This window comes from Vanellus vanellus (genome assembly GCF_965231255.1).
Source record: "Vanellus vanellus genome assembly, chromosome: 7".
NCBI classification, from domain to species: Eukaryota; Metazoa; Chordata; class Aves; order Charadriiformes; family Charadriidae; genus Vanellus; species Vanellus vanellus.
The window spans coordinates 6,887,067-6,909,212 of NC_138912.1; the positions used below are offsets into that span (position 1 = coordinate 6,887,067).

The window sequence follows — 22,146 nt, forward strand, 5'->3', positions numbered from 1 at the left end:
CACATTGCACTCATAGTAGAGTGTAAGAGTGATTACATTGTGGTATAAAGAAGTGATTTGATCTTACCCATGACAAGGTTCCAGCACGAAATACATCTTTATTGTACTTAGAGAAGACCATGACTAACTTCTTAAATCTCTCTAATGAACTTTATTCTGGCACACTTTTTTTTTTTTTTTTTTTAAATAAGCATTGACTGGAGAATTCCTGATACTCATGTAAAACCTGTCTTATATTACCGGTAACGCAGTGTGTTTAAACTGTTTGAATAATATCAATTAAGCATTAAGAATGGTCTCTATATATCTTATTCATGCTGTATAGTTTGAGCTGGTTTTCAGAGGACACACTGCCCCTAATAGGACTTGCAGAACTAGTTTGACAAGGGTGGGTTAAGTAGTGAAACATTAAACAATATGGAGTCAGAGTAATCCAGAAAGACTCTATAATAGTGCAGGGCTGTCCTTGTGGAGCCAGCCTGCGAGTCAGCAACGGAGCCCGTTCTTGATTTTGCTTCAGTCAGTGCTTTTCTGACCAAGAAAACGGCTCCTCAGCCTTCACTTAGTGCTTTCTCATGACTGAGATTGTGTGAACAGGGACTTTTTTTTTTTTTTTTACTGCATTTTTCCTGTTCTAAACATGACATTGTTTTTTGCTGCACAGCCACTCTGAAACTGTCCTTTTCATCTCTGCACAGTAATGATAATTTGAGTATTTATTATGACAAACAATTTGTGTGTATCTTAAACTTGAGCTATTTGATACCCTTTCAAATCACTTACAAGCTTATTTCTTTTTTCGAACACTAAAATGAGTATTCATGGTTTCATCTGACTTGTGCTACATTAATATGAAGTTAAGCAACTGAACAAATAGAAAGAAAATTAAGTTTCCCTTCAAAAAGCAGCTGGGCTGGCTTAGTGGATTGTTTTATATATTGCCATAGATTATTTGAGACTATATTTCTATTATTTCCTAAGTATTAGAAAATTCATAATCTGGAAGGACATGATAGGTTTGGATCACCAAGCAGAAAGCAATGAACCATTACAGCAGATCAGGAATTAGTTTCCAGGAAACTATGCCCCAGACTGTTGACTAAGCCATATTTATTTCTTTTAAATATAGGAGTAACTTTATAGCTATTGGTACCCTTGCCCTACAGCAGTCTTCTGGACTGTAGAAGTCACTACAGATCAGTTTCTCTTTCTCCTACCAAAATAATGACAAAGTATTTGATTTCCTCTCTCTCCTCCAGAGCCTTTACAAGTACCAGGGCTTCAGCAGTGTTTAAGGTGTATCCTCCTAAACTTCTCTTTATGACTTTCCCCCCCCCCCCCCTCCTGAGTTCAGGGCTGTAGCAGTGCAATGCCAGAAGAAAACAGTAGGCAACTTCAGTTGCATGTGTCCCCTGAGTGACAGAAGATGCTACTAGTGTCTAACTGCCCAAAGGGAGCTGCAAAGAGGACAGAGCCAGGCTCTTTCCAGTGATGGGACAAGAGGCCATGGGCATAAACTGGGAGAGGGGAGGTTCTCTCTGAACATTAGGAAATGCTTTTTCACTGTAAGGGTGACTGAGCACTAGAAGAGGTTGACCAGAGAGGTGGTGCAGTTTCCACCCCTGGAGATCTCAAAAATCTCTTCTGGACATGGTCATGGGCAACCAGCTCGCCCTGCTTGAACAGGGTGTTAGATTAAGTGACCTCCAACCACACTGTGACTCTTGAGCCAGAGAAAGTCAAGACAACCCACCCATCTCCGAAATGTAAAACCCCACAGCCCTAGAGCTCCACATCCCTTAACATCACATGCCAAAACACATCTTTTTCTTCCACTTTTTTTTTATTAAAATATCTCATGTATATTGCTCACATTAAAATACAGCAGTAGTTCAATTTTAAATATAGTCACAAGTATAGACACTCAAAAAACCCAAACCCACATCACTTTAATAAAACAAATAAATAAATCAAATTTGTTTATCAAAGTTTCAGACCATGGGCATTAGATGATAATCATTTCAGACACACTAGAAGCCCCAAGACACTGTACTACCCTACCCATGTGACACGATTTTCTTGGAACACCACGTGCAGCCTATCTACAGTACATGGACAAGAACATGGAGGCACTGGGTCTAGAATGGTGGTTATAGTTACAAACCACAGCATAGTAAGGTCCTGCTTGACAGTAGCTTTTGGATAATGTCCTATACTAGAATGGCATGGCAAGGCATTTCTGGGAAAGAGTAATTTAGATAGATTTAATCTTTTGACACACATAGATAAGGGGGGGTTATCTAGTTCCCAGGGTGAGTGGATGCTTAGCTTTATCCTGCAAGTACGCAAAGCTTGAGCTGGTAATGAATTTGGTTTTGATTAGATGCTGACAGCTATGCTCTAACGCAACACTGATCTTCTGAAACAGTTCATGTACCTTCTGTTTCAGAAGTTATTTGGACTTTTACATCTGGACAGTTAGAGTATAGTTTAAAAAAAAAAAAAAAAATCATAGCACAGAGGGACACAATGCCTGAAGGTCAGGTATCTTGGCTTGTCTTGCTTTACACAGAGACCAAAAAATTAGGGCAAGTTGCCAGTGTTTGGTATTTGGGAAAAAAAGGAAATAGGAATAGCTTTACATGGGCAAGACAATTAGAGGGCCTTTGCTCCATTTCCCCTCATCTAAAAACAAGTGAGAAAAAACACAATTACAAACTAAATTTGCACTGCAGGATCTTGATTATTTCAGATTGGATCTATATGTTTTATCTTTACTGAAAGTGTCCCAGGATACGTGGAAAGAAAGAGGACAGCAAAAAGAAGTCTTAATTTCTGGTTAACATAATTAAATTCAACAAAAACGCATCAATTCCCATTGTAGAGGCACAATTCATAGTAGAAAGCTGCATCTAAAACTTCAATGGAAACAAGTAAAAATACTAGTTCAAAAATAAATAAAGTGTAGTTTACCGGTAAATTATTTTGCTGGTGCAGTGCAAGGTAAGTAAGGTCATAGAAGTGTAGTATCACCTTTTTAGTATAAATACTTTCTACATAAGTCAGAAGAGCTACAAAATTAGTCTCCAAAAATAACTGTGCAACACATTTAAGACAGAGAGCATGCTTACTAAATCCCAGTGTCTAACCTACCTGTTTAAATATGGTTTACCATTCATTCTTTTGTCTCAGCTGCCTGAGGGAATTCTGAAGCTCGGTCAGAACCAAACTCATTTGCATCTCTCACTTCCTGTAAACAAGTTATCTATATTATTGATCCCAGTATTCAGTAGCAGTTCATGCCACAATGAGTCCTGATATAGTTTTTTTAGTATTGTATTAAAAGCCACAACTAGAAGAACACTTCCTAAATTAGCAACTAGATTTGAATTATTCGTGTCTGGCATTGCGTAAACATTTCTTTCAGTTCTTTTTGTTTGATTTCATTTATAGCTTCTGGTTCTGCAGGGCTCTTCTGGACCTTCGCCACAGCAAAGTTAATCCCTTGAGTCAATCCTGCTTGCGTGATGTTAGCAACCTGGACCATGGAACTGCGAATTTTAGCAAAAGGAGATACAGCTCTGCTGCTGCTACTGTCAGCTGGAGAAGGAGTCGTGTGGAGTCCCGTCTCGAGGTTACCAGATACGGACCCTGGGCTTTTATGAGGTTTAGTGAAGTCAGTCCCACCAACAGCCAAGAGCTGAGGATTAGGCTCAGAAGACTGTACATCCAACTTAGATGGCCTGGAAGGAATGTCTCCGATAGCTTCAGCCTTGGTTTCTGCCTTCTTAGATGTATTATTGCTGGTTTGATTTATTATGTGATGGGGCTCTCGAGAGCCAGCCTCAGCCTCCAAAACATCCGACATCTTATTCTGAGCATCATGCACAAACCTCTGGCAGTACACATCAATAGGTTTAGCAAACTCCATCTCCACATTGTCAGCAGAAGGCAAGGGCATGTCTTCACAGTCAGACCGGCTAGCCTGAGAGACATGGATCTCAGATGGAACGTGAATGCTGATGTTCATGTCAGTGCTAGTTATAGACTGGGACCGACTGCCCAAGCGTGGAGCTGAGGCAATGATACCACAGCTAGGCAGCACGTAGTCTGTCTCCCCTATGTTCTCTAGAGAGTCAGTAAGCTGGTTGTCCTCATCGGATTTAGAATTAGTCAGGAAGTCATCAGAGTGGAACGAATCATTATCTGATACTTCTGTATCAGATTCAGCATGGACTTTAGTATCTACCACTGGATTCTCTAAAGTTTCAAGGCTACTATCCGATTTCCAAAGATTCACTTTCAAATTTGGTTTTAAAAAATTGACTTTCACTTCAGGTTTAGTAAAGCTGCCTAACTTCCGAAGATTGCTCATGTTTACATTGGATTTGGTTTGTTTCACCTTTTGATTGAGAGATGAGAACTTGCTCAGTAAGTAATTCTTGCCTTGGGCCAGGGACCCTCTGTTCTGAGACCGAATGCCAATGATGTCTTCATGAGGTTTACTGCTCTTCCTGGAAAAAAAGAAAGAGTCTCTAATGTGCAGTAAAGGCAGTCTCATTTATAAACAAGTATTTACCATCTTCCAGTCCTTTCCTTACATACTTGTACCCATAAAAGCTAATCAAATTCAAAACAACAAAAACAAAGGAGGGTTGAAACAGAATGGCAGCCAAACAAGGGGAAAAGCAAGCTTCGGCAGGCATTTCCAGTTTTAGATGAAACTGGATTTAAGTTCTCTGCATTTGTAACCCTGACTTTGTGTACGCTGTACTTAATAGACAGATTTAGTAAATATTCAGTCTTCAGTACCTGTAAAAAAACAGCAAGATTTTCTTGCTACATTTTCTAGTCATCTGTGAAAATAAGCTGAAGTAGTAATAATAGAAATAACAGATAGTTATTGAAATACATGCCCTCATAGTTTTTACTTTACAATTTACAATTGTGCTACACAACACATTTTCTAGTGCAGTCTGAATTGGAAGTGTCCAAAATAAAGCAACAGATCACACTTGAACTGGTAAAACGTGCTAAACTTCAGCTAGTCATCCTCTTAGTTCTACTCCATTGTCCTTTGTAAATGATTTCCTCTCTGTTAACACCTCACCAATATTTGTAGATAAAGGTTACTTCTGTTTAGTAACAGACAATTGACTTGGAGAAAACTACCTAAAAAATTCCAGTAAGTACTTTCAGTTATCACCTATGCTTTCATGTGCTATCTTCTCTTAGTAGGCTTGCAAAAGGAAGACCTTCTGTGCCATTCTGAGTAGCACTTAGGAGTTCAGAAGTTTAACTTCAGCCTTTTTCACAAGACCTGTAATGTCATTTGGATTTGTTAAACAACTGCAGTGGAATCTAAACCAGATTTAGACTTCACAGGTTGTCTTCTAAGTACAGAAGCACACATTAAGTTTAGATAGGAAAAATTAAATTTGACAATCACAAGCCATCTGATTTGCAGTATGTTATTTACATTTGGTAGTGTATATTGTTTATAAGCACACGTATAAAATACTATTCTTGCTTATACTTTTAGGTAAGCACCTGCAGATGGTTAGCATTAGAAGCAGCGTATGGACAAATTAACTCCTAGCACAGTAGCTAGATAACATTTCCTTTAGGCATCGCATATGACTGTCACCATGTACTGTTAGCCACTGAGCAGAGAGCAAAGGTGGGACACATGGTGTTAACATCATTTAAGTACTCACCTCTCTAGCTTTTTCTCAATAATGGGCACATCTAATCCCATTGCTTGCTTTGTAATTCTCAGCATTTCTGCAATGCACTGGAGAGTGTCTGAAATCCAATTAGCAGCTTGTTAAACCTTTAAGAACACCCTTGAAATCCCATATTCCAAAATCTAAAATTCAACTTACTTCCTTGTAACAAAATTAAGTCTGTTTGGTTTTGTTGGTTTTGGGTTTTTCTTTCACGCTACAGAACAGTTGCACCCTACAAGTTGCAATTCTGATAGAAAGCTTACAAAATAACCTTAAAGAATAGACTCTCATTAAGTCCTAAATACTGGGTGTAAATGAATCACTGCCACAATTCGTCATTTGTGGAAGGAAGAGAAGCAACTGTATTTATTCTAATCCTTGTTGACAAAACTCAGTGTTCCAGGTAAGAAGTGGTATTTTTCTTTTATCAGCATTCATTTAATTTAGTTAAGCAACAAGCAAGAACATTTCTAGACATTGATTTCACTAAATGAATCAATTTCTTCCACTCTTTAGGAGCTAATTTTGAAGTTATTTAATCAGGTTTTTGGATCACTAAAGATTTGGACATGGAAATGTCTCAGTTCTAGACAGACACATTGCTTTAAAGCCATACCTGAAAATTATTTTTTCTTTGTATTAAAACAGCAACATTCCAGTGCTCACACAGGAAGCCACATACAGGGGTGTTTTGTTGGTTCCTCGCCCAACTGGATTATATTAAAATTTATCCTTCTTTAGAAGTTATTTTAAGAGCAATGGAAAAAGTGTTTCCTAGAGAAATGCCGGTATACTGAATACACTTTTATGTATAAATCTTTTACATATGAAACAAACCTTTTCCATCTTCTTCTGGGTTGCGTACCACAGCTCTAAGAGTGTGAAAATACCCACTCATGTCTTTGTATTTGTAATGCAGCCTCATGCAAGAGAACTTGGGTTTGCCAAAGAGAGTAGGCTCAGGCCCTGAGAAAGAAACCAGGAGATTAGAAGTCTTCTTTAACCAAACATCAAAAGAGATAGTGCAAAGACTGTACCTAAACATATGTAAGAGTTAAGTGTCTTTCGGCATAAAGGGCTTCATGTTTTCTTTAGAGTAGGAAAGACATTTTAAATGAAAGGTTTTCACAATAACTAAGCAATCAATTACTTAGAAAAAGCAATCAGACCCTCTGTGTATGTCTATAATAATCCAGCCTGATTGTTTATTACAGATCACCCTTTCAAATGGGAGAAAAAAAAAAAATCTATACTTATTACATCCTGTGCTTTAGGGTATGCTCCTGCAAGGATTATATTAGCTTTCCCTTTATTTTTACCAACTGGAAGCAATGTAATTTTCAAGATTGAGACCAGCTCTTCAATGCACTGCATCATAACTATATCATTAAACAGGGGTTTTTTGTTTTATAAGTTATTTGATCTAGATATTTCAATTATATTCTTTATGTCAGGATGCATTACAGATCTCCACAATAAATACAGCAGTGAGAGAGACCTTTCCACTCAACTTCTGGAAATTGCACATGGATAGTGAAAGTTACAGTAACGAGATGATGAAATCACTATGCATTGTATAATGGAGGATTAAACTCTACTGGGGGGGTGCACACACTATGGGCCACAAAAGTTTTCCTCCCTTCTCTCCAACTGGAACTCCTTTTTCATCTTTAAAGTCAAAGATATCACATCTTTAATACCTTCAGCTGAAAGTTCTGGATTTAGCCTGTAGATGTTACATTCTTTAGTCAATAAGTCAATCAGCATAAGGTGATTTCATAATAGCATGTTTCTTATCAGACCTTAAGAAGAATTTTTAAAAAAAAAGCTATGAAAGATCTAAAGTACAATTCAGCACCAGCTGCTGTATTTGGATGAGAGAGAGTGCACTGAATGCACAGACCTGTGATTCATTATAGAAATTGATCAAATTGTTACTGCCAACTGATACATAATAAAATTTGTTTTGATGAATCCATGTTTTAAGAGTTTGAAAGAAGGAAAATTTTAGAAGCCTACCAGTGATCAAAGTTTCCATTTCAAGCAGTGTCAAGACAAGACTGACAGAACACACTCAACTCTGGCATCTGTTAGCAGCCAGAAAGTCCACTATAGCTAGAAAAGTGCTACACAGGACATATGCAATACATTGAGGCTTGCTGTTTCAATATATTTGTAGCATGCTTTGATATGTGCTCAAGCTGTTGTTTGAGAGCATTCAAGAAATATATGGTGACTACATTCTTACCTATTTCTATTCTTTCCAGAGCTTTAAGACTTAACCTTTGGTACTGATTCACCTTGTCAATTTCATCATCGTAACTAGAAAAAAAGAACAAGAATTTAATGCTTCCTACTAATCTAAACCAAAGCTACTAGAAATAAACTACATAAAGAGAAAGTGGTAACTTACTAGGCTACGTAGTAGGCAGAATTAGAAAGCAGCAGCAGAACATCCACATCCTTATGAGTGGCATCAATGAGACTAAGGAAGGGGAGGAAGAAGAATGAATACAGGGGAGAAGGTTTTATTTACACAGCTGTAACCCACCCTCAGTGTATTTTAGGGACACTTTTATAACTGAGGGCACATTACAACAAGAGGTTTCAGTTACGGTATGTTATCTTGTGTGATGCTGCTACCTCTTCACAGCCACTGAAAATCCAAGTTAGGCGAGACACTTCACAAGCCAAGATCTGATGTGTCATTACACTGCACCACACAATAAGTGGATCCATATAAACAAAACACTTTTAAGCCTGGAGTTATCCAATAGCTCAAATAGGTCAGCAGCAGGTCCAAAAAATCAACAGAAAACCCACAAGCTACTAAAAATCCTAACGGAGAAATGGAAACATCTCAGACTCAGTGAAGGTCTGTACTTTGAAAAGCTATCATAACATCCCACTTTGCTATTTTTAGATGCTGAAGTTCAACCTACAGAAGATCTAACCACTATTTTTCTTTTACAAGATGGTGAACTCTGAACTTGATAAGGAGACTTATCAGTGAAGTTAGAGTTTATGCTCACTACTTGCCATACAGAGAAATATAGGCTTTCCTACCACTGACCCATCACACAGGATTTTAATCTGATTAGATATGGCTTTGAAGTCAAGTTATACTTTCCCTATAAAGCAATAAGGAAAAACAGCCCAAACAGCCCCTTCTAGAACTAAGGGTGGTTAGAAGTTCTTTGTGGTGCCTACCACATTTCAGCAATATTATCTGAATGCATGCATTTCTGGGTGATATCTCAAAGGTAACTCCAGCATGCACCAGTTTTATGGCACTTTGGGAAAAGCACTTGTTTAGAGGACCTTTCCGTTTACAATTACAAGTATTCAATCCCTTCAAGGATTCCTGTTATTCTACAAAACTGTTAATTTTCATTCTGTTAACATATCAGCTATCAAAGTCATTTAACATCAGTAGTACTTAACAGATGTGTCTCAGTAGCAGCCAATCAATGATTGATCAGTACATTTTTCAACAAACCTCGGATCACAGTCAATAAGTGCCCATCCTCCGTGGAATTTTTCATCATCTGGTAAGAGCAGTTTCATGTAGCTCTGCAACAGCTGGCTGATCAATTCCTGATGGCTCCTCAGGTTCTCCTTGTGCAGGGCTTCATGCTCTTTCTCTTTTGTAAATATGGAGTAAAGATCCTCTGTTACAGGGATACCCTGCATCAAATCTAAATAAAACACACAAAATATCAAACAAGGAACCAACATTTAAGAGTGATATACAGCAATAGCCTGTGATTACTTTTTAAATTCCTTCCAAATGTTTAATATTTGAAGATACTCTAGAAGAATGGTTAGTTATTCCTTCTGAATAGAATGTTGCCTGAAACTGAAAACTCAGTAGGCATAACACTGTTTTCTCTCAATGAAAAGCTGGCATTAGTTCACAATTTTAACAAACACTTGCTACATAAGTTTAACTAATAGAGAGATGTTACAAGACAGTTAACACGAAAATGAAGTTAGGAGCAAGTTCTACAATGAGTTACACTGCATGTAATCCATCCAAATTGCATGTTGTTTAATCTCCAAATGGAGAATTGTCTGTTCCACTACATAAACATGAACATTATATCTGCTCAGGGTGCTTTTAAGCTTCATGAAATAAAAAAACAGTCAAAAAGATAAAAGCAAAGATGATTTCAGTAAACTTTTCTAAATACCATAGTTCAGCTTAGTTGAAATTGCGTTCTTACCTATGACTGCTTGCCTATAAGCGTCCCTGAAACGATTCAGGTAGTATCTGTTTGCTGAATTAACTCCATCCTTCATTACCCCTGCCAGCTTTCTTTCACCAGTCCTTGTGAAGTCACCCTGTTACACAAAACACAATCATTCACATATGCAACTTTGAAGTAGCAGTCTCAGACAAAAAGCTTTGGCATTCTGAAACTCAGAACTGAATGGATGACAACTCAGAAATGGTGTTTGAGTAACTATTTCATATAGAATTTGAAAAAAAATGATTTTCAAAGAGCATCTACTTCTCATGGCAGTGTTTGACTCTGCAGAGAATCTTATGCTTTTGACAAACCTATGATTCTGTATGAAGTCTTAATAGAAAACAGTAATCTGGACATATATGCCAGCTAACATTAAAGCAGAACTTTTAAGACATCAGTCACTGGGATGCTTGAACACCTCAAAAACACCCCTTATTTTTTGGCCTTTAATGTCAAAGGAGCACTACTGGAACAATGGAGAAAACAGGGGCATACTGAAAACTTGTTTTGTTTTGGTAGCAGAAGCAGAGAAGAAAACAAGCATAACATACTGAAGAAAAATAGTACATATCCTCATAAACTCAGAAACAAAAGAAAGCTTCTAGGCCACAGGAGGCTTAGAATCTGAATAAAAAGCAGGTTTGGTAGTTACACTTCATTAGAGGATTTTATTTGCAGAGACACTCTGAACACTGGCACAGAGCAGTTCTAAAAGCCATGCAAGCTACTATGAAGAACATTCCAAGTGTGTTTCACTTTCAAATTAAAAGTAATATCACAATTAACCTGAAAATAAATTTAATCCATGAACCTCAATGAGTAGAGAAATATTCAAGCAGAATGGCTGAAAATTTATATCTATAAATCTGAAGCACAGAACTCAATTTAAAGTCAAAAATATTTACCACCAAGACAAGCATGTCAGGCTGGTTTTTACTATTTAAAAAAAATATTAACATAGACTAATCAAAGTTGACTAGATTTAGTAGACAGATTTAAAGAGATTCAAGTGTTAAGCATTTTCACTGTAACGGTTTTTCCAATGCCAAATACCAGGAATACTAAAAAATGTTCCACCAGTGACTATACACACAGAAAGTAGCTCAAAGTCTGATTTTTCAAAGCAGCAGGAGTGAACAGCAAGGAATTTCATGCCTGATTCCTGATCTTGGTAGACAGATTACATTACAACTAGTTAAGAAATGCCTTCAGAAAATATAACTACTATCGCCCTACCACCTACATATCCTGATTTGCATTTTTGAGTACTGTAACTGCTTAAAAGTACCACAAACATGCTTAAATATAAATAGAAGTAATGCTTAACAGATCTTAAACTCAGCTCAGCTAGGCTTTGTATCTAGATGTGAAATGAACAGAACAAAGTTAAAAAACAGCCCGCACAGCCACAAGACACCTGGACACCCCAGTCTTCTCCAATTCAGACTATGCGCGATACAAAATGTTCTTCTATTGAAAGGCCTCACCTCTTGTCAAGATAAAAACACACAGAACATTTGGTTAACTTTGTTACATATACAAGAGTTCTCTGCTGGACATAAAACCTGTAATTAACATACGACTCATCATCAGAACTGATAACTCTTCACCCTTTACCTTTAAGGCTGCGGTACCAGCATACTGCCGACTTATGGCATCTCCATTGTTCGCCCATATTATCTGGTAGATTCTATTGCATTTCACTGGCAAAGGCTGTTCTGGTGGCATCACACCCAGTTTTTTGAGCTGCAATTTGACATGCACATTAATATAAGGTTCAAGATAAAAACAACTCTCAGTATCAGAGCTTGATGAAGAAAATGCGAACACTTGCCAAGCATTTAATTGTTTAATTTCATATGACCTGAAAAAGGAACCCATTCTGCTAATTTGTCAGACTAAACTAATTGTTAGCAATGAATCAGCAATTCATTGTTAAAGATCATGTCACTGGACGCAGCAGTGACATTAATTATGGATGTAGCAGTTAATCTTCAAAAGAAATTAGATGAAGGGAAAAAGTTACTCTAGATTACTCAAGATACAGAAAGTGTTTCTATTTTCTATAGGGGACTACAAGAAGAACAGACATCACAGAACTTTAACATGGATAAACAAGTTAATGTCTTCTATTGCAAAGGCATTCACAACCTCAAAAGTCAGGAAAATAAATGGAATCTCTTTCCAGTTACAAGAAAAAGCACACCAGATTCTTCATCTTTTGCTTCTAGACACTAAAGCAAATGTAGTGGCTCCATCTTCAGACTTACTCCTCCCCCAAAATAAAAACTTAAAACAACTTTGTTGCGTTTATTAACACTTGTGCACTTTGGACAGTTAGTGTATACACTGATACTGAAAGTAAGATATCTTACTCTTCAGAAGAGCCAGTACTTAAGTTTTTCCAAAATAAGTCTCGGGTACAATACAAACTTAAGTCTTTTTACAAACACACTAAACTGGTAAAGCAGCAGTTTCCCCTTCTGAAGTCAGTATTACCATACATAACTGCAATGTAGTCACTAAATGTTAGGCCAACTGCAGGAATAACTTTGACTAAGTCCATAGGCAAGCCTCAATTTATAACCAATAAAAAAAACGCTCAAACACTGCAATTTAGATGAAAATCAGTACAAGTCTGTTCAGTGACTGTCAAAGCCCTATCAAGTTCCCAGATGAGAGAAGACAAGTCCTATGGTTCCAAGGAAGCACAAAGGCAAGGTAAATGTAATTCTCAGTCTTCTACTTCATTTAAGTCACCTTCCAATGCTCAGGGCATTTCTCAGTTTGGAGCTGATTCCAAGTACTTCAGCTATAACATAAGAACAACGTAGGACATCACAAGCTAGTACTACAGTAACGATTAATGAAGTCTTATTCACAATCCATATAATTCTTAATTTTGAAATATTGCCTTGCAACTCAGAGTTAACATATACATAAATCCCATTCTAGAATAATGGCTGTGGGATTGCTGGTCCCACCCCTTGTTCCCAACACTATGTCAGGAGTTCATAAAAGCAGATGACAAACAGGAACTGCCAGATACAATGGTTGGAGCCATTCATTATTCATCCTAATGAAGGACCCACTTCATTCTTTATCATTCACTTCAAGTATAGTCAGGTTTGTTCATTTGAGGCTGGGCTGTAACTGAATCTTCAAAGTTCCAGATACAGTACTATTAAGTCTTCACAAGGAAAGACAATCATCACTGAGCTTCTGTATCAAAAAGCAAACAGGGGGTGGGGGGGGAGGCGCAAACAAGAGGATGACTAAAGGAAGGACTTGGCCTACTTGGAAATGTCTTCTCTATACAGAGAGAACTATTCCAGAGCATAGTAGTCAGCCATCTAGGATATTTACATCATCAATTAATTGTTCCTCTACACACACAGGAGATAAGTAATCTCCCTACCTGCTGCACCACAGTATTTCACTTCAAAGTGGCTAAAAGGATCATCCAATTTCTAGTTAGATTTTAGTCCTTTAACATCTCCTTTGGAGCAGAGATTTGGAGTTTGGCTTTGTTTTTTGTTTGGGGGGTGGTTTGTTTTTTGTTTTTGTTTTTTTTGTTTGTTTGTTTGTTTTTAATGTTGTATTACTGTACAACTTAAAGTGACTAAATCAAAACAAAAGAATTCTCTCCAAGATGTGGAGAGACAGGAGTTTCCTCTCTGAAGGAGGAGACTAGGCAATGCTGTTTTAGAATGATTTCAAGTTATTTTAGTTGCACATATTACTTTCAGCTTCATGGCTCTCCAAGTAGGTTGCAAAGATCTTTTTCAGCAGAGGTTTAGCATTTTCCAAACACACAGATTTCCCTGTGAATAGCAATGAAGTTTGAGGTACTCAGTACTTGTAAAAGGACAGTTGTACATGCCTGCTGTTCCATGACCACCCTTGCAATAGCAGCCTGCACAACATTGGTACGATCCAGACAGTCCATGCAGTTAACTCGAAAAATTCCTTCCTGTTTACAGATCACACCAGCTTGGTCAACCCTTTTAACAGAAAAATAGAGTAAAAGCATACTGAGACACTTAAAAGCCAGCTAATTTATCAGCTTCTACAAGCAGTAGAAAGTTTTACACATGGAATACTATTTATAATTGCACTCATCACCCCAGCTACACCCCACTCAGATTTAACTACTCTCATTCCCACCTATACTCCTCTTTAGTCTAGGCTACATGTCCAACACACATCCCATTGGGGCCGTAAACTTGCTATGTAATCAGATGTTGAATTCAATTCATTCATATATAATACAAGCTTTCAAGAGAAAAATAATTTAATTTCAAAAAGACATAGGAGGCAATGACAGCAACATCTCACTCACAAAATACTGTATATCATTCTGTGTAATTGACTGAAGACTGCAGCCACACTCATTACCAAAATGCATGAACTTTAATCAGTACAAACTACAGGTCAAACGTGCCTACTGCTTTTAATAGTAACATTGGCGTTTTAGGGTTTGTGGGTCAAATAGTGTTTCACATTAGGTATAAGAAACCCTAGAAGTGTTAAATGCAATAAGCCTCAGGCAGAAAACACTGTCAGAATTTTTGCTGTTACAGGTATAGAACACCAATACTTCAGAACACAAAAACAGACACACAAGCAGGGCACTAAGAAGAATATAAAACATGCCAGTTATTCAGAGGCCTTGATTTTTGTCATATATACTGGTTTGTTTTTTCTACAGATATTTCATACTACTCTAAAAACAGTTAAGTACCTACCAGCACCACTTCATGTCAAGAATAATATCATGAATGGCATCAGTCAGTGTTTGAACATTTTCAAACTTCATTCCTCGGCTAAAATATAGAATTTCACAGAAGTTAGTTTGAACTGGAATAGTGATTTTTCTTTACTTATTTTATATTATTGGTAATGTTAACAAAGGATAAGTGGGAGAGACAAGACATTCTGTCCTGCAATAAGCTTTTAAGAACAGCCAATATTCTGAACTATTTTAAAGTACAGTTCAGTATCTAAATCCAAGGCAAGAGATTCAGATCTTTAAGTTCTCAAGAATTTGCATTCTTGAACACTGCTTCCATAAGGAAGAACAAGTGTACAGCTATTCAGGTACATGCAACATTCTGATCTCATTTTAGGTTTGAAATTGGGGTGGCCTGTCCTGCTTTACCAGTAATTCCACAGAAAAAAAAAAAAAAAAAAAAAAAAAACAAACCACACCTACAGACATATCACCCCCTGCTCTCCCCACCCCACCAGGTTATTTTCAGTATTGTTCTCTATTCACTCATGCTCACAGTGCAAAAAGAAACAGTCCTGGTCACTACAGTAGTTCTTAGGAGAAAAGCAAAGAAACAAAAGTGAAAGGTCATTTAAGCAAAAGATTAAATATCAAATCAATTCAGGATGTCAATAGTCTTACAGAAAGGATGTCTCTTAAAGGCTGTGACTATTTTGAGGGTTTCTTTCCTTCCCCCCCCATCCTCCCAGACAATATCCACTAATGACATACTTATTCAATCAGTAATGCTTTTCCAGGCCAGATACAGTCCCTAAATTAAGTTAGGAAATGAAGATAAAAGACAGTTTTTAGACCCCATATTTGTACGCAAATGCAGTCTGCTTAAGGGAAGCATGAGAAATACATGTCTGTGTGACAGACTACATGCTTGGGCACTAGACCACACCAACATCAGAGCAGAGCCACAAAACCAGCAACTATTTATAATGTATTAAATTAAAATCCAGTGTATTTTATAATGGAACAACAACATCAGGGTTCTGAAAGAACCCACCGTATGTTTATAGAAACAAGCAAGAGAAACAGAAGAATGCCTTGTAGTAAAGAATTATGAGCAGAATGCTACACAGTTTGAAAAGCAGGTCAGCCACAACTTTACATTCATAGCATGTTTAAGGAAACTCTCTTGCTTAAAATGAATAACAACTTCTACGCTTTGCCAAATAAATAACTGCATATTTAACAGGCCAGAGACACTAGATCAAACAGAAGTGCTTGGTTATCTAAACTTCAACTTTTATAGTGCTTTAGGTTACAAAAAGTATTCTTCCTATTAAAAGTGTTTCATGCAGAAGTAGAAATAACAGCTTTTCTCCTCCCTTCTACTCTCCTTTCATGCTAATAAAAAAAGATGCAAAGTGACATTTTTAAAAGGTTTCTTACCAGTGCTCATGGAAGTCAAATGAAACATAAGTGAGATTTGCATTGTTGTACAGAAGAACTTGTTTAAGGTAGGCATCTCCAATAATCTTCTCTCGGCCTGTCTGATCCACCAAATTAATAATAACCTGTTCAAAAGTTTAGTTATTTTAGTTTTTTAACACTTGTCACCTGCTACATGACTTGCTTAGATATATACCATGGAATAATAAATAGCTCCAGAGTTAAATAAAAGACTTGTAGGTAATCTTGTTGAAGTTACAATCTTTACTTGATCTTGGGTACAATCTAGCAAACTCCAACAGTTATCTGCCTACTTAAGTTTTAATACAAAGAAACTATGAATTCACAAGACAGGTATATAAATGTGGGGCTTACACATGTCTAAGTTATTGCTGGGTTTTAGGAGGTTACTTACAAGGATACTTGAAAAACTTTGTAAAATTCTATTTATGTACAATCCTTCCAATTGCCAATGAGTTTCTAAAAAAACCACAACCCATATCACAGACAAGAAAAAAAACATTAACTTTCATCCCCTGCATTTTCATAAGATGACTATTTTATCATGTTGCACTCACCTGCTTTTTGTAATTTTTCAGCTGTTCTTCAAAATGTGCACGAAAACAGGACACTGTTTCATTTTCACCTACAAGGTAGAACAGCATTAGACAGAAAGAGCCTAGTCAGCAACAAGCCCTGTTTGCAATATTAAAACATGCCCAAACCTATACTCTAAAAAAACCAAGATATCTTAGCTTAAAGTACTTATACACACAACATAATACACTGTACAGAATTACTTTCATCAATATGCTCAACTTCAACATTGTTTTTCTACTACTATAATGTACAGGAAACACCATTCTTAAATTTTGCTTTACTTTGCTTTTTGTGCAGAGCAGATTGGACAAAAATTTAACTTTTAATAAGCCTGTTTAATCTTTCTACATATGCACCACATACTCACATAAACATGTGAGGAGTGTTTATATTTGGTTTGCACCTTTTGAAAAAGCAAACTGAAGTACAAGAAAGATCTGCAAATTGCAGAGGGGGACATGCAGGGCAGGATAAAACTTAAAGTGTTATCCAGTTCTCCTAGGAGACAAAACTACTTGTAACTTAAAAAAAAAATGCTATTCAGTTGATTCACTGATTCCTCAAAGTCTCAATTCCTACCCATAAATCTATAAAATCAAATAAAATTCCTCAATATTTTTTGAAACTAGTCATATTTAAAAACAAAACAAAAAAAAACCCAAACAAACAAAAAAAAACCTGCTCAGCTCTATACACAGATGTCACAGCACAAGCTTTCAGTTGGAACTAAATCAAGTGTTGCTGACAAATATCAGAGGGGGGATTGGGAGGTGTTTTATTTTCATTTTCCTCACTTTATAAATTTAAATTTCCATTTCCATGATGTGGCAAGTCATCCCTCTCCAGTAATCTCCAGGTTATTTGGTACAAAAAAGTCACAAGACACCTAAATCTGTTGATGCATCTTCCTTAGGTCTGCAAGGATAGTAACCACTTGTCAACTTAAAATTTTATGCTTTGCCCAAATTCCTAAGCAGGCTCAAAGGCCCACTTTACTATGTCTTACTCAAGACACAGGGAAAAACAGTCCTTTAACTTTCCAACATCACAGCCCCTTCTGAAAGAGCAGATTTCTTTTCAGCCCTAAAAATAGTTTTCACTGGCAGAAGGCCAGACCTGCTGATGCTAGAGGAGAATGTGAATCCAACACACAAGCTGGGCTTGCAGAAGTGCATACTTATGATCTAGGACGCCAGTCAACTGACTCCAGCAGGAACCTGATTACACAAGAACATGAGCATACTAACTTCCTGCCGAGAAAAATTTCTCTTTTACAATGCTAAACCTAGAGAAGATTCTGTGGACCTCTATATTTTAAGAGAGTTCAGGCTATGAATACCTAGTTCATGCAAGCATCCAGATTTCCCACAGTCTTGTCAATATTCTTACATGCTTTGGCGTTTGTGTTATCTTTGAGTAGAAAAGGAAGCAATTTAGATCTCACACAGCCCACTAGATAGTACTTAATTTCAGAAGACAAAAGTCACACTACAAAACTGGTGTTAAATGTCTGTTTTCCCACACTAAAATAGCAGTTCTTCATGCAGAAGAAACCTTAGCATAAGTTAACTTTGTAGACAAAGATATTTGTAGGACATCAATGTTTAGGCAGGTTCTCAAAAGACAAAGCCAAATTGTCTCCCTTCCCAACCCAGAAAACACTGCAACAAGTAAGACTAGATGTAAAACAGGTACTTCATTAAATATTGACATTCAAGACCTGTTGGTATTTACCATGGACAAGAAGTCAGAGCTCTGCATAGTTGCAATTAGAGTAGGAGTTAAGTGGGGTCAAGTCATTACTGTTATTCCTGGGTTTTAGAAAGTGCCACTGAAAGACCAGTGGCAAAGCAACAACACTCCAATGAACTTATTTCTAAGGGAGCTCTGACTTTTAGGTATTCCACTCAAATACTTACTCTTGTCCAGTCGAGGCCGTGGGTTATATCTATATCCAACTTGGCTCCAGAAAACAGGCACAGAGCCTCTTGTTTGTATAAATGAAAGAGTATGATTATGAACATGAATCAGTTGCTCCGTCTCAACATAATTTGCCACATTTCCATTTTTATCAACACCTCTTCGCTTATACCGCATTCCTAGGAGGAATGAGAATAATCAATTCATATTTAAGTATTAGTCTTAAACATTAGTAACTTTTGTTACTGGTTTTGACAACAGTAACATTCTAGCCAAAATCCATGATCAATGGTAGGAGTGACTCCTATCGTAGCCTAATCCTCAAAAGTTATGTTGACTATATGGATAAAGTTTATTTACTGATACACTACAAGAAGTAGAAAGTTGACAGGGCAAGGCAGTCTACTGGCACTATAAAGTCATACCTGTATCTAGACCACCCTAAAGGGTACAATACTTCTTGTTCTGTCAAGTGTAGCAGAAAGTTTTGCTTTAGTGCTTGGTATTTTCCATGAACCTAAAAGGCCACTTTTACTGACAGATGCTCCCCTTCTTCCAGTAAGAAATCCCACAAGCAGCCCAAGAAGACTTGCACGTTCCACAGAAGACTTCCTGACCTTGTTTCAACCTGTATAACTCTGCACATTAAGAACAGACACTGCTCTCCTGACTACAACGGTTTTTGCCTATCCATCCCTGATCTGATCATTAAACAGAACAGATAAGTCTTTGCATATGGAGGCTTGCACATCCTTTATTGAAAGGACAGTACATCACTATTTCTGAAAGTATGTGTGTGGTAGCAAGGGACGGTGAAAGAATAAGTAAAAAAGGTTGGAGAAAAATTCAATTTCCATGCTATAAACCATGGCTTTCAGTTCCACAAATAGGAACAACTCTGTTCCATGTCCTGAAGCAGCACTGGACCAAGTTTTTGAACTGAACCCCAACAGCACTAGCTAAAGACTACGGGTGAGAAAGGAAGCGGTTAGAAATACGGAAGTGAAAGGAATGTAAAATACCTGTCACAGGGACCTTTAAGGGGGCTTTCAGACACCCTTTACTTATGTCCTGCCACCAATAGCGGCTGTTACACCAAAACCTAAACTAAATCACTGCACAAGAAACTTCAGCCCCCTTATTTTTGATATCTCAACTTTTGCAGACACTAGGTTCTTACCCTCTTAAGCCTAAGAGCAGCTGTCTTCCTTTATTTCATGACACCTTTCCTTGGGCATGTTGATGGTTTAGGGCAGTGATTTTCTGTATTTTTTTATATCACAAACAAGCTGACTGACAAATAATCAGTGTACTTCACATAGAAGTATCTTAAGCTTTCAAATCGGTGCCTTCTGTTTTTTGGCAGGGCTTGGAATTTTTAGCTACAATATTTCAGAAATGAAAACACTTTGAACTCTTGGCTAAAGTTACATATTACAGAACGAATTAAACAATTCTGTAATTATTCTTTAAAACAATGCATCAATTTACTGAAACAATCTTTTTGTGTCAAGAGAGAAAGTTCTACACAGTTTACACTCTGGACTAACAATCAGATGAGCATGGTGTCATTACTAGTAAGATGGAATCAATAAGCAATTTGCCCTCTGTGATTCAGTTTCTGTAAAACAATTTAGCATAATCAAGGCATAAAGCAAACTAGGTACTACCCTGAAACCCTCAAGTATTTACTCTGAGTTGTTCTGAAAAAATAATTTTCCCAGGAACTGAATTAAATGCATTGAAGTGAGCTGTGATACAAAGGCCAGTCTCATATCAGGGTAAGCTCACCAGTTTTTGTCTTTTTTTTTTTTGACATGTTAAAAACCTGTGTAGGAAAGGGCTTGGGCACAGCAGAGAATATCTGATAGACTGAAAAGGCTTAGAGTTGAACAGGACCTACTAAAGTGTAAAGTGATTCAATCTTTCTTTCCATGCTCCTAAGGACAGAGAATATTTCGTTTGCCTTGCTACTATTAGAATAAGTTAAATAAGGTGCAAGACCACAGCATGGTTCTTATTTCACGCTTTGGCCCTACACAAACATTTCTTGGGATGCAGGCACACACACACGCCTCAAGCCTCTATTCAGCTGCTGTCAAACCCTCAAAAGGAAGACCTTTGAAAATTTAACTCCACCCAGGCCTACTGAAAATATTGTATTAGGACAGAGGTGTACAAAAAGTCCTAAATGTTCTTCGCAAAGATGTAACTTTATCTCAGAACCGTGATCTCCAAGGAAGCATTCAGTGCCCGAGAGGAGACTAGTGAAGCTCAGTTAGTAACTGCTCTCACGAACAGCTCTGTAGTGTTTTATGTGCTACAGCCTTTCCTTTTCTCCTATAAGCAGGGAAGGCTGGGGCACATACTTTGACAAGAGCTGACCATCTGCTGAACAACACAGCGCTCTTCCAAGTTTTATCTTCTGCATCCCTCTCCAGTGTTCAGGAACAATCCCAATGCCTTGAACTACGTTTGCCTACCAGCTCTGTGCCGACTCCGGCGTGAAATAAGTGCCACCAGAAACGTCGGATGAATGTCATCTACACAAGTTGATTCCTGAGGAGGAGTTTCAGGACTGCTCTTATCATCATCAGAAGATTCGCTGTAGTTTACTACAAGCTCTTCAATTTGCACAAATCCTTGTATGATGGGTATAATCCAGAAATCCACTTCAGCATTCTGAAGGTTACAAAAAACATTTACATTCTTTTTGGTTCTACATTACACCTACAATTAATTCTGTCATTTCTCATGTTTATAAGCCGTTGCTTCACACGCTTTAAGTTTTAAGAATTTTGCCATATCCTTGTCTTATTTCTGCAAGAGGTACCAGCATTTGTCCTCCATTAGTCCTAGGTCTTTTAAATCAGGAACAAGAAAGAGAAAGCAACTTAAGATTTTTCTGTAGATAAAGCAAGCTGCAAAGCAAAGCAAAAAGCCTTCCTCTACTCCCAGCTATCTAGGGATAGAAGAGAATCCTTAAGTATTTGAAAGCTTCTTTTCCCCTTTCCCCAAAGGGAGTTTTCATACAAGGTTACATCTGATGTTTAAACATATTAAAAGCTTAAGTAGTAAGTTCTCATGTCAAAGACAAAGACAGTCCAGACAGAGCAGCAAATATTAGTAATTTATTATCTAGTTTCTGCTTTAAGGCAGTTTTACAACCTCTGTGTGGACATACAGCGTATTACATCTGTATAGGTAGTTACATAAAAATTTAAAAGTGTAGTGTTGTTAGCCTGTTTTCAGCAAAACACACTCGCATAAGCTTTATATGGGCTAACTTAGTACCCAAGCCAACTGGTTCAGGGCTCTGCATATTAGTGCTTTATTACCTTAAAACCACAACTTCTTAAACAGAATTCAGATCCAAGTTCTATACTAATTCAAGGTTATCCATTTTGTCTTATAACATGCAAAATACAGACTTTCACAGAGCACCTAGGTTTACCCTGCTCTGACTCCA

General features: G+C 37.4%; 1 protein-coding gene across 1 annotated transcript in view; it reads right to left on the minus strand.

Annotated features, from left to right (window-relative positions):
* Positions 1–1,852: 1,852 nt before the first annotated feature.
* The window catches only part of INPP5F (inositol polyphosphate-5-phosphatase F), a gene marked incomplete at its 5' end in the record, with an annotated part of 48,221 nt that continues 27,927 nt past the window's right edge, over positions 1,853–22,146 (minus strand). Inside the window, 14 exons of the mRNA XM_082486297.1 lie at positions 1,853–4,514; positions 5,718–5,805; positions 6,567–6,695; positions 7,978–8,051; positions 8,143–8,214; positions 9,229–9,427; positions 9,956–10,073; positions 11,600–11,728; positions 13,866–13,986; positions 14,731–14,808; positions 16,158–16,282; positions 16,736–16,803; positions 18,677–18,856; positions 21,161–21,359. Of these exons, the coding sequence (XP_082342423.1) occupies positions 3,380–4,514; positions 5,718–5,805; positions 6,567–6,695; positions 7,978–8,051; positions 8,143–8,214; positions 9,229–9,427; positions 9,956–10,073; positions 11,600–11,728; positions 13,866–13,986; positions 14,731–14,808; positions 16,158–16,282; positions 16,736–16,803; positions 18,677–18,856; positions 21,161–21,359 (2,715 nt within the window). The 3' untranslated portion in view covers positions 1,853–3,379. The remainder of the gene's footprint in view (positions 4,515–5,717; positions 5,806–6,566; positions 6,696–7,977; positions 8,052–8,142; positions 8,215–9,228; positions 9,428–9,955; positions 10,074–11,599; positions 11,729–13,865; positions 13,987–14,730; positions 14,809–16,157; positions 16,283–16,735; positions 16,804–18,676; positions 18,857–21,160; positions 21,360–22,146) is intronic.